The sequence below is a fragment of the Caloenas nicobarica genome, chromosome 13 (genome assembly GCF_036013445.1).
Source record: "Caloenas nicobarica isolate bCalNic1 chromosome 13, bCalNic1.hap1, whole genome shotgun sequence".
Taxonomy (NCBI): domain Eukaryota; kingdom Metazoa; phylum Chordata; class Aves; order Columbiformes; family Columbidae; genus Caloenas; species Caloenas nicobarica.
The window spans coordinates 6983862-6996084 of record NC_088257.1 but is presented as its reverse complement, the minus strand read 5'-3'; the positions used below and the strand labels follow the sequence as shown (position 1 = coordinate 6996084).

General features: G+C 53.2%; 1 protein-coding gene across 4 annotated transcripts in view; it reads right to left on the bottom strand.

Moving 5' to 3' along the window:
* Positions 1 to 416: 416 nt before the first annotated feature.
* SPARC (secreted protein acidic and cysteine rich) overlaps positions 417 to 12223 on the bottom strand; it is a 425399-nt gene continuing 413592 nt past the window's right edge. For 3 of the 4 annotated variants that reach the window (XM_065643787.1, XM_065643788.1, XM_065643785.1), the window contains exons 2-10: positions 4830 to 4901; positions 4562 to 4612; positions 4308 to 4392; positions 3754 to 3875; positions 3394 to 3514; positions 3074 to 3207; positions 2751 to 2899; positions 1921 to 2069; positions 417 to 1729 (exon numbers count right to left, since the gene is read on the bottom strand). In XM_065643787.1, coding sequence (XP_065499859.1) covers positions 1701 to 1729; positions 1921 to 2069; positions 2751 to 2899; positions 3074 to 3207; positions 3394 to 3514; positions 3754 to 3875; positions 4308 to 4392; positions 4562 to 4612; positions 4830 to 4886 — 897 coding nt within the window. In that variant the 5' untranslated portion in view covers positions 4887 to 4901 and the 3' untranslated portion in view covers positions 417 to 1700. Of the gene's footprint in view, positions 1730 to 1920; positions 2070 to 2750; positions 2900 to 3073; positions 3208 to 3393; positions 3515 to 3753; positions 3876 to 4307; positions 4393 to 4561; positions 4613 to 4829; positions 4902 to 10844; positions 10977 to 12223 lie in introns of those variants that run through there. The other variant, XM_065643784.1, reaches the window with a different exon arrangement.

Sequence of the window (12223 nt, the reverse complement as noted above, 5' to 3'; positions counted from 1 at the left end):
CAGGGTCTGTTGACAGGGGGAGCTCACTGCTGAACCACAGCTCTGGCAACACGGATATTTTTAGCCCATGCAAATGGTGGTGTTTATTTTTCTACTGTTCTGCCTTTTCTCCTTTCCCAGGGATTTTATTGCTCATGAAAGCGAGGGCCTTAGAGCCACGCGAGTGTCAGTGCTGGCTGCTGCAGTGCCCCTGTCTGCCTCCATCGCTCCATCCATCTGCCTGTGCATTACCCATCTGATATCCCCAAACGAGCCCGTTTACAGTGAGGTGATGGGCTGTGATCAGCAGAAGCACCCCAGCTTACCTTGGACCAGACTCTTCCTGGGGCTGGGATGCCTGTGTTACAATTTGAATGCATGCATGAGGCTGGTGAAGCGTGTGCGATCTCCCTCATTGGGATGGGACAAAACAGAGGAACATTGCAAGCTTGTTTATTGTCAGTGTTTCAAATCGGTATTTTTTATTACAGAGACTCATCAGGTTGCTCACACTGTGGCAGGAATTTAATGAGATAGGGCACAGGGAACATTCAGAGGTTAAAAAAAAAAAAAAAAAGAGTTCTCAGCCTGTGAGACTTAACCATCCCTTTGCACCCGTCAGGGCCCTCTCTATAAAGAAAATCCAAATACCTTCTCCCTTCCCTCCCACCCATCCCTTAAACTTAAAAATCCACAACAGGAAAAAAAATATTTCAGCCTTTCCCTTGAGCATGTGGCAAGCACGCGTCTTTCTGAGCATAAATGTCCCTTCCAAGCCTGACGCAGCTTCCGTGGGAGAGCAGGGCTGGAATTTAAGCATGACCAAGGCAGGGGTGGGAAGTGCTCAGGGGCACCGTGATTTGGGGAGAGCAAAGAGCTTTGTCTCAGCTACAGCAGAATCACAACTGCAAGATCAGGAACAGGTGGCCTCACCCAATCTCCCTTTACAGCACAGAAAACACAACAGCAGTACGATCATTGAGTAATGGTAAAGCACGTAGCACTTTCACACCTTTATTTTTCGAGGGAATTTTACAGGATGGGATGCATTTCATTTTATTTGTTTCAATTTTTGTGCGCTTTCCTATTTGTTTGTTTGATTAGCCCTTTTTTTTTGTGTGTGTGCCCAATGGTTGTTAAATTCAAGCCCTGGGAATCCAGAAAAAGAAAAAAAAAAAAAAGGAAAGCGAAATCCTGCCACACTATGTCTTTCTCACCCCTCTCTGTCCCCCCTACCATAAGCTGGGTGACCACAATGTCGCCCACAGCTGCTCTGCTCGAAAAGCCCCATCCTGCTACATCCTCCGGCTCTGCCTTCCCTTGCTGGTGTCTGTAACCAGGGGCAGTGAATCAGCTGAAAGGTCTTTGCATCTATGCTGATGTGTCTGAGAACGTGCTGTTAGTAAGAAGTCGATCCAAGAGCGGATACTGGGACTGAGTGGATATGTAGGACAGGAACAGGGTCAGTCAATGGTAAAGACACATCAGGGATTGAAAGGACTGGTAAGAGCATGTGGAAACAGCCGGGTGATTAATCTAGTGGTAATAGATGAGGCTATGAAGGAGGACTGTTATTTCTCTTAGCACCGTTACTACATATGTTTAAATCTATATTAGCACCTTGTTCCCAGGGAAAAACAAAACAAAAGCGGTTTAAAAACCAAAGGAAGTGGGAAGGTTAAAACAAGACAAAGTTGGCAGCGGAGAAGGAAGCTGGGGGTTTAGATCACAAGATCCTTGTCTATGTCCTCTGTGGAAGGAAAAGAGAGAGGTGTGGTTAGGAGGCAGGTGCTGCCATGGTCCCACTGCTCCTGCCATCCCCCTCCCCTGCTTTTCCCTCCCCAGGACCAGCTGTAATGCATCGCTGCATCCAGAGTGGGAGCTTTGGAGGTGCTTTTCAGTGTCCCTTCCACCCGCATTCCTTCCCTACTCGGTACTTACGCTCCTTAATGCCGAAGCAGCTGGCCCACTCCTCCAGGGCGATGTACTTGTCATTGTCCAGGTCACAAGCCTCGAAGAAGCGGGTGGTGCAGTGCTCCATGGGGATGAGTGGGGCACGGAGCGGGGCCAGCTCGGTGTGGGACAGGTACCTGCCGAGGTGACACATGGTCAATGTGTTGCCTGCCAGCACCAGCCACCTTCCCACGGGAGGGGAGGTGCTCTGCTGGGTGCAGGGAACAGTGCAGGGCAAGATGCTGCCCCAGCTCTCTTGTCTGGTTTGACTGCTGTCCCAGTGCCCTCACAGTATCTGACACTGATTTTCATGAAGGTCAAGGACTAGTCACAAAATAGCTGGCAGCTGAGAGGGGGTCCTCGCCAGCTGCCCCCACTCCATGGCTCCATGTGATTGCTCTTGTGCCCATCTCCAGCTCACAGATAAGCCAGCAGCTGCTATTTCAGCTGTTGAAGTTACCCTGGGGCCTTTGGACTAAGATATTTTAGGGAACTATTCTACAACAGTAAATGTGAGAAGACAGGAACTCCACACCCAAGGGAGATGGGAGCAGCTGGGGCTGGGAGAGACTCCTCTTCCTGCAGAACTATTTGCAGAAAGTAAAACTGCCTCTACGTCAGCCTGGTTTACCCTAGTCCCTGCCAGATGTGTGCAGGGGTTGTCCCTCCACTGGGCTTTGTCTGAGCGTCTGCCACCAGCCACCCACTTGTGTCACATCCTCAGCCTGCCTTGACACCTTCTGCCACCAAATCACCCTGGTCCTCAGGCAGGAGGGGGTCCTGGTGGAGGCCCTCTGTCCTGCTCTGCTGACACTCACCCATCAATGGGGTGCTGGTCCAGCTGCCCGAACTGCCAGTGCACGGGGAAGATGTACATGTTGTAGTTCTTCTCAAAGTCACGGGCCAGCAGCTCCACAGTGTGGTCGCCAGCCTCCAGGCGCTTCTCGTTCTCGTGGATTTTCTTCACCTGTCGTAGGAGAGGCCGGGGAGACCTTGTCAGCAAGAGAATGGGGTGCAAGGGGGAACCCTGGGAGGTGCTTTACATGGGGTGTAATTTGGGATGTCGTTTGGGATGTACCCCTGATGTGTGCTGGGCTCTGTTGGTGAGGTGAGCTTCCAAGCTCCCTCCCCAGCTCCTCACCTTCAGCTTCTGCTTCTCGGTCAGCAGGTTGTTGTCCTCATCACGCTCGTACAGGGTGATGAGCACGTTCTTGAGCCAGTCCCGCATGCGCAGAGGGAACTCGGTCAGCTCTGTGTCCAGGCAGGCGGGGATGACTGGAAGCCGTACATGGTGGTCAGTGCAGTATCTGGACATGCAGCTCCAGACCCTGGACACACAGCCCCAGTGCCCTCCCACCTCATCCATGAGCCTGCCTGGACCTTTGCTGTCTGTCAGCCCATGGGCAAGGGGGCTGTGCTCAGGGTAGGGGTCCCCTTGTCTAAGGGAATGGCTCCACTTACATTTGCAAGGCCCAATGTAGTCCAGGTGCAGCTTGTGTCCCTTCTTGGTTCCCTCCAAGGTGCACTTGGTGGCAAAGAAGTGGCAGGAGGAGTCGTAGGTCTTGTTGTCGGTGCCACAGACCTGCACAGGGTGGGAAGATGCTGCGTGAGAGGCAGTGACACCCAGCCCTGCTGGGAAGTCAGCAGGGAGAGCCTCCGAATGAGATGTTTAACTTGTTTCTTGGGGTGGACAACAGCTCCTTGGTCACAGCCAGCTGGGGACCTGCTACCCTGATTCTGACTGTCTCCCCTGCCATCTCTGGCGATGTCCTATGTGGGGTCCCTCGCCACCCCGCTCCATCAAGCAGCCCCTGCCCTCACCTTCTCGAAGACGCCGGCGGTGGCTGGGCAGCTGGACGGGTCCTGGCACACACACATGGGTGAGTTGTTGTCATCCACCTCGCACACCTTGCCGTGCTTGCAGTGGTGGTTCTGGCAGGGGTCTGGGAGAGAGCAGGGAGCAAAGTCAGAGCCTGCCCCATCCTCATCTCCCACCAGCTGCTCCCGGGCATCTCAGCACATGTGAAATCTCTGGAGATCTCACCAGGGACAGCCCCAAGCATCATTCCCTGCACTGTGAAGTTGTGAGGGTTTCCAGAAGACTGAGTTAGCCCTTGGGCTAATCCTGGCTTTCCTTCCGTAGCCACAAAGCACAATGGTTTTTCTGTTATAAAAAGGGGTTGCAGAGAATCCAGTGCTGGAAGCAGACCATGCACCTCTTTGTTTTGCTTTTAGGTGTGCATCTAGGTTGGCATCGTCCTTGTGCTACAGCCCTTCCCATAGAAGTCCCTCGCTGTTTGGGCTGGCTAAAGCCCCTCCACCCAGGGAAGGGATGATGGCTCTTCCTGCTGGAGGGCAGGGGAAGAGCGACTTACTCTCTGCAACGATCTCCTCTACATCCTCCGTTGGTTCCTCGAACTCTCCCACCTCCACCTGGACGGGGTTAGCCCCCACAGGCTCCTGCAAAAGAGGTCAGTGTGTCTGGTAGGGGTGCAAAAACAGCTGGGCCCCATTCCTGGGGGCAGAGCAGCCCCCACATTGCCCCTGCTCCCCCGTGCTTTGGACATGCTCTTCCCAGGGTAGCGGGTGGTGCAAAGGATGGGTGGCAAGGAGGAACAGAGTCACCTACCTCTGTGGTGGGGTCTTCGATGACCTCTGTCTCATCGGGGAGAGCCTCCTGCTGCAGAGGAAGATAACCATGAGCCGGGGTCCGTGGGGAGGATGGTCCCAAGGCGGGTGACCCACTGGGGTAGGTGGTAGGGCCACCCACAGGCTTCCTCTTCCCCCACAGGCCCCCCCATACCAGAGGGTTCATTAGTTAGAAAAGAAAATCCCCGTCAGATACATTGGATGGACAACCTTGATAGCAGAGAGGCTTCATCGTCTCCCATACTTACTGGAGCTGCCAGGGCTTTGCCTGCCAGGCAGAGAAGGAAAAAAATCCAGGCCCTCATCTTTCAGCAAGCCCTGAATAAAGGAGAGGAAAAGTAGGGATGAGGAAGGAGGCCGACCATGCCGCTCGGCTCTGGGCTGAGCTCACGGCTGGCAGTCCGACACTTAGAAGAGAGTGTTTTCTTCATTTCCTGTCTCGTCTGTTCAATATTACAGCCCCACATGCTGGCTTTTCTAGCCAAAACCTTAAGTCGAGTCATATTTCCAAGACAAATTCTTTTGATCTTGCAAAATGGGATGGCAGGGGTTTAGGTTTCTGTTGCTGTCCTGGATGCCTTTAGAAAAATTGCAGGCAAAATGGCAGCTCCCCTTTCCTTCACAGGAGGTTTTTTTTTGGATGAAAAACCCCATTTTTCATGTTAAAAGCCCTTGATATGAGCCCCAGTTACAAGTAATGAAACTCTACCATTTTATTTGTCAATCAGAGAAAAGATGAAAGCAGAGGAAGGAGAGAACAGAGAGACAGTGAGAGAGGCACTGGAGAATTAAATCCTGTAGAAAACCCCTTCTCACATAGACGCAGACATCTCTAGGGGTACTAGGGACCAGCCCCCCATCCCCAGAACCCCTAAACATTGGGGTGTCTACTATAGTTTTTCCCTTTTCTGCTCAGACCTGAGGGTGTCCAAACTGGGTTTGAGGGATCCAGGACACCTCGGGATTGTGTCCTGCTGGGACATGAGCTCCAGGGGGATGAGCCTTTTGCCCCCTCCCGATTTGGGTTGTTGTAGGGACTCCGTAGGATTCACAGGCCGGGCAGCCCAGCTCACACCAGCCACAATGCGAGCCAGGGGAGCGCAGCTGGTGAAATCACCCTGTCCTTGTCCCCCCCCGCCCTGGTTCCTGTTTGGCAGGATTGAGCCCCTCTGTGTGAGGGCAGAGGGAAGCTCAGCTGGCCGCTTAATATGCCGGTGGCATCCCACTCCTGACGGTGAGGGCTGCCCGCTCCCTTCCGCCCGCCGGGAGAGCGCAACACCCCTCGTTTGTCTCCTGCCAGCAAGGGGACTTGTCCCCCTGCCAAGGCTTCCGCTGCCTCTCTTCCACTCACCCCCTCTGCTCCACCTGCGTGGCCGGGACATCGCAGCCCACTGGCTCCCTGTGGCTGGGATGGCTTCACTGGCACAGAAAGTGCTGAAAAGTTGTCTTCTCTCCCAGCAAGCAGAGATGGATATCTAATTTGCCAGTGCATCCTTGCTCCCCATGCACGGCAGCTCTCTGGGTGTAAAACCACACAACACTGTGCTGCAGGACACCAGCCAGGCTGGGCTCTGCTTCCTAATTTAGCAAGGTTGGGCCACGCAGAGGCTGAAATCCTCCTTCCAATTTCAGTGCTGTACTCAGCCCCAGCAGGATGCCCATACAAAATAGGTGTCAGGGCATGGAGAGCAGCTACCCAGGGATGTTGGAGGGCTGGGAGCACAGCGTGGTGGGGATGGAGAGCCTGTGGGGAGAGGGGCTGTGAGTGGGGGTGGATGAGCCCGTTTGCTCTGATGAGGCTGAGGCTGAGCAGCTCCCTCCTCTCGTGCTCAGTACACGCTGTCCCTTCCCCTTGCCTTTATTTGCTCTGGAAGCTGATGAGAGCTCTCCCGGCATTTGCCAGGAGAGATCACTGGTTCTTCACTTCTGGAGGGGTGGTTTGTGGGGGGGAAGTGGAAAAGTACTGGTGAATCTGTCCATGTCCTCCCTTGCTGCCATCCCCTGGCTTGTAAAGGCTCCTTCTGGGCTTCTCCCAAGGGGCTTGTTAGCTTTGGAAGATGCTCTGAGGTTCAGTGATGCTCGTTGGGCAGAAACACGGCAGTGCCCAGCCCGGAGGAGAGGGCAGTGCATGTACACGTGGACTATGGCATTAGGAAGAACCCAACCCCAGACCAAAGCCCTCTCAGATAATTTCCTCAGGCCCAAAAGAACCTGAATTTCAAAGTCTGGGCATGCAGTGAGCTGGGGTCAGAGAATTACATGCTTGCTAGGAGCCAGCAGACAGTCAGAGCTGCCGGTGTTGTGTTTGGAAGAAGAAGGAGCACGAAAGAGTCTGAGCAAACAAGCTCTGCAGAGCTGTCTTGTGCCAGAGATGGGAAAAAAAGTTTATTTGAAAATCAACATCCTCCTAGAGGCAGAGCCTGTGCACAGAGGACATTGCAGCATCTGTGAGGCCCTGGCTGTTTTGCAAAGGCATGGTCTTTCCTGAATGCCTGGTGACCAAAAATCCTGAAATAACAGCTCAGGAGCCCTGTGCACAGAGCTGCTCCAGCAGGAGAGTCTGGCCCATGGTGCAGATCTCCCTCCTTATGGACCTACCATGGTCCTGCTGTCCGAAAGGACGCTCTTTGGAGCTGGCAGATGGGCTATCCTATGAACTCATCATCCATCCCCCAGCCGGAGGGGCTCAGGGGGGTCCCTGCAAGGTGCCCTGCACTGGGAACGCCTGATATTGCTCTGCAAGAGCCCCATAGAGAGCAGAGGGCAGCGTGAAGGGCAGAGCAATGGGTCATTTTGGACAGAGGGAAACAGGACTGGGACAGAGGTTTTAGCAGGCAGGGACTTAAACACTTCTGTATCCTAAGGAACAAACAGAAACCAGCACTTTGCAAGAAATGCTGGAAACCAGCACATCGTGGGCACAGAGAGAGCTGCTGAATATAAAAATAAGACAAATCTCCACGGTCACCAGCTCCCCTCAGGACTGCCCTCCTGACTGCTGAGATGGAGGAGAGCACCCATGCCTTTCTAATGCTTGATGCCACTTGTGTCCCAAGTGGGGACTTCAGCTCCCAGTCACTGTCTAAACTCAGTCTTGTGGCTCCCACAAACCCCTCTGGATGGTTCGCCTTTCTGGCATGGCCCAGGCTGCTCCCCAGCACCGGCTGCTCGTTGCATTTTGCAGCTATGTCCCTAACGAGAGGGCTGGGGGGGTGCAGAGAGCTCTGAGACTGACCCCCAGCATCTCCAAAAATTCAAAGCACTCTACTCTGGCAAGCTCTTACCGCCCTCCCCCAGTCCTGTAGCACCACAATAAGTTTTTCCTGCTGAGTAAAACACCCTGCAGTGATGCACAGAGGAGAGTCTGTGCCACTGGGGTCTGTTTGGTCCCTCTTGTCTCTCCCACCCAGCCTGGGGGCTTTGCAGGCTGGGGGAGGACAAGGACCAGGTGGGTGCAGCCTCCAGAGGAGGCTCTGTGGATGGTGGAGCATGGCCCATGTGGCGCTGGCCTTGACCAGGGTTGCATAAGCCCTTGAGGATGCCACGTTAGCGTGGGGAGGAGTCTCTGGCCACTTTGACAGCTCCTCCCTGAGGCCACTGGGATAACCCCAGCTGTGAGAGGTCCTGCTGCCACCTCCCATCGCCAGCAGCCAAGAGCAGAAGTGGGTAATCCTTGGGCAAAAACCCTCCCATGTCTCAGATCCCCACCTGCACCCCAGCCCAGCCATGCAGGAGGCAGCAGCCTGAGCAGCAGCGTCTGCTGCACCCACACTCTGTTGCTCATTGCTCTTCCAAGGCTCTGCAGGGTCTGACATGGCCTCAGCACCTCAGACTGAATGTAAAAGCAGGACTGGCCTAGAAAAACCTTCTGCATACAAACCCCACCATGGGCCCTAGTTTTCAAGCTGCAGATGGGTGACCAAGTGTGGTCACCACAGAGACCCAGCGCGAGGGCTGTGACCTCTCGGGCTGACCCTGACCTGGCTGTGCAAGCAAGACCCCCTGAGTGTTACTCAGGCAGCCACTCCTGGGCAAAATTCAGTTTGAAGTCAGCGTTGTTTGTCTGAGTCCTTGCAAAGCTCCCTGCCAAACAGGTCCCTGCATGTCCGGGCTGTGCTGCCGGGGGTGCCGGCTCACTGGGACATGCTGCAGCTGCTTTGGGTACCGGGGGAGCTGGGCAGAGGGCTGGGGAGAAGCAGCCTGGCTCCTGCCACCCGCACAGTCCCCTTGCACACTGTGTGCAGGCTCAGAAAGCCAAGATGGGCTTAGAGAGAAGTGAAATTCCCTTTAGCTCATGCACACGCTTACACACTCCCAGGAGAACACAGGGAAAATATCTATCTACCACGTCTGTCCATGCAGAATCACTAAAGACACATCTACACTACAATGCTGTATTAACCCATTCCCATTGCAGGGAGTTGAGCAGCTTTGATTGCGCTTGTAAATGCTCCAGATCTTACAGGGCTTATTGACATAAGAGCAAGAGCCTCTATGCCATTATAGGTATGTGTGGCTTGAAGCTGTCATAGCTTATCTACGTTACAAATTGTATCCAAGCTGGGAAACAGTTAAATTAATACCAAGAAAAATGCATGGACAAGACCTGGGCAGCAAGCAGTGGTTCACAGATGAGCCCGTGGCAGACCTCAGTCAGAAGGGCAGGAGATACAGCATTTTGCTGTCCTACCCGAGCTTTTTCTTTTGTTTGGGTTGGATGTGGGGCAGTGACAAAAGCAGCCCAGATACTTCTGCGCCAGGTGCAAGCGGTCCCTCTGGCTCCCGAGGAATACAGAAAGCTGATATTGCACAGCTCCACAAAGGAGAGAGAGAAGAAACTGTCCGCTAAATATTCTGCAAAAATGCAAACCATCTTCAAAGCATTCCCTGCCACAGCCGCTCCAGCGATAACAGCCCCGACATCCCTCCGACCAGCGCGGACCCAGAAAGGGTTTCCATGGGAGCCGACATTCCTCTGGGCCTGAGTCATGGAAGAGCAGAGGGTTGGGGAAGGAGGGGCTTGAAAAAAAGTTTGAAAAGTTTATTTCTCCTCTTTCCCCCTCCCAACGCTGCCCGCATCCCTGCTCCTGCCGATGTGGCAGACAATAACTTGGCTTTAGCTGCTGCGCAGAATGCGACAGCCTTTTATTTCCACTTAAAACTCGCCTGATTGACCCTAACAAACAGCTGCGGTTTACTTTTGTCCTTTTGGAGGGTTGCTGAGTTTTTGGGCTGTTTCAAGCTGGTAGTAACTAAGTGCTGGAATCACTGGCGACCTTCCTTGTGCCCCTGATTTCACTCCAACTTGAAACTGTTGCTTTTCGATTTGGGTGGGAATTCAGCCCCCATCCTGTTAAGTTTCCTTTTCTTGGCCGGGTGCAATAGAGTGGAGGTTTCTCAGAGGAGGGACACAAAGAGCAGAGTTAGGCTACTCGCACGTCACCCGGACGGGAAGGATAGCAGCTGCCTTTAAAGGAAACAAGCCCTCGGCTCTTCTGCATGGACCTAAAATTGTGCCTGGCTGAGCCCAAGTTCTTAAAACTTAAAAACAAAAGAGCTTTGTTCCTCCTCTTCTGCAACCTCTATCTCTCTAACAACTGATCACCTGGAGTTAAGCAGACCAAGGCAGCACAACTTGAAATGGTTTCAAAGCCTGCTTGGAACAAAAAGCTGAGTGTCTTTTTTTTTTTTTTCTTTTTCTTTTTAGGGGAAATAAGAGCAGCTGCACTGAGAAAGTAAAAATGCTGAGATGAAGTCAACAGCTCTTTTGTTCTTCCTCTAGATATTCTGGTGAGTAAAACATAACTTGCCAATGTACCTCAGGCTGGGTGTAATCAGGGCTGGTTTGTAACTAGATTTGATTTGCTCTGCAGGTTGGTTTGATGTGCCCAGATGTCGATCTGATGCATCTAGCTAAGGAAATACCCCACAACTGAAAACTCAGAAGGGAAAAAGGGAGGAGAGAGAAAAAGTACGGCAGATTAAAGCTTTATAGCCAGGTGCCACTAAAGTGTTAAAGCCGATAAGCAGCGAAATGCACTAACAGACTCAGTTTAGGGGCAAAGATGCTGCAAAGAGGAGAAAGAGCAGAAGTCAGGAGGGGTCTCTAAATGCATCACTCGGGGTGGGGAGGCAGGTGCCGTGGGACCCCATTACGCATCCCACGGCTCCTGGGCCAGGGACCCCCACGAGTGGGGCTATAGAGACCCCCACGCCGGGAGAAACAGCACAGCAAAGGCAAACACGAAGGTCTCGGGCCATACCTTGCAGTCCCGGCAGCAGGGCTGAGGAAACTTCAGGAGCCTGGACGGGCTGGAGGAATTTGCAGGTTTTAGAAGGAGGCAGGAGGAAGCCAAAGGGTGGGCTGGGTTTCTCGCTGCCTCTCCTCCTCCTCCTCGCTATCTTTCCAAATCGGTCTCTTCCTCTCCCTCTCTCCCCAGTGGGCAGTCCCACCCACCCCAGAGGCTGAGGCACAGCCTGGGTCCAAAGAACAGACCAGAGAAATCAAGCGGGGCTGGAAATCAAGGGGGTCTCTGGCAGGAACAGATCAGCCCCCAGTGCAACCTTCCCAGCGGAGCTGTTGTCACAACAGCTGCCTGTGCTGCAGCAATAAGTTTGTCAGTTCTTTGGCTCCCTTGGATTACCAGCACTGGGGGAGCAGGGAGGAGCAGCATCTCTCTGCTTGGTTTGTATACCTCCTGGCACCTGGCACATTAAGATGTTAAATGCTGTCATTCCACAAGGGAGTAGTTCAGTCCCTGAGCTAGTGTTTCCCATCTTCAGGGGACACAAAGGAAGACAGGAGAGTCCTCGCTCCTCCATCCTTTCTCCTAACACTGCAGCCATCTGGGATTGTCTTGTGGGGAGGGAGAGGAAAGGATGATGCAGAGAATGTGGAGAGTTATGACATGTCTGAAATATGCTCCAAATAGGCAGAGAAGTGCTGGGCTGGGAGATGTGACACTCAGCAGATTGGTCTCTCTGCCATGGTTATCGTCCAGCAGATCTGGACTGACTGAGCAGAACTCACAGTCAAAATTGCTGGTCAGTTGAATCCAATGGTCTCTTCAGACATCACTCAGTATTTTGACCTCACAGATCATAACTCAGCTGGAGCAGCTGCCCAGCCAGAGGCAGCCAGACAGCAGAGCTGTTTGGAGATGAGTTTTCCCATCTGTTTCTTTCAATGCTTAGGGTGAAAACCCAGCTCCGCTCTCCTTGCATCTCACCATGACTGAGAGGATTTAAGGTTCATCTGCTCCCCTGGCAGAACCAGACAGTGTAACTTTATGCACAAAGCAAAACCAGCAGCCAAAAAGAGAGACTGTCAAGTTACTGCAATTTGGGTATCCCTGAGGAGTGCTTTCCCGAGCACTGCAGATAGTCCAGCTCTTTGCAGCTCGTGATCTACCCTTGGCACCAACCCCTACCCCGGCCAGGGTGATGTGAGGTTGCTTTCCAGGGGCTGCTGGAAAGAGGGTTGTTTGTGTAGCCAGAAGGACTGAGGAGAAGTCATCTGGGCACCAGCAGCCTGATTGTGGATTCTGGGTGAAGGACACCCAAGACCATAACAAAATGCAACATCATGTTTTGTCTTGGCTGCCTGGGGTTTGGGGCCATTGCTCATGATTACACATTATCT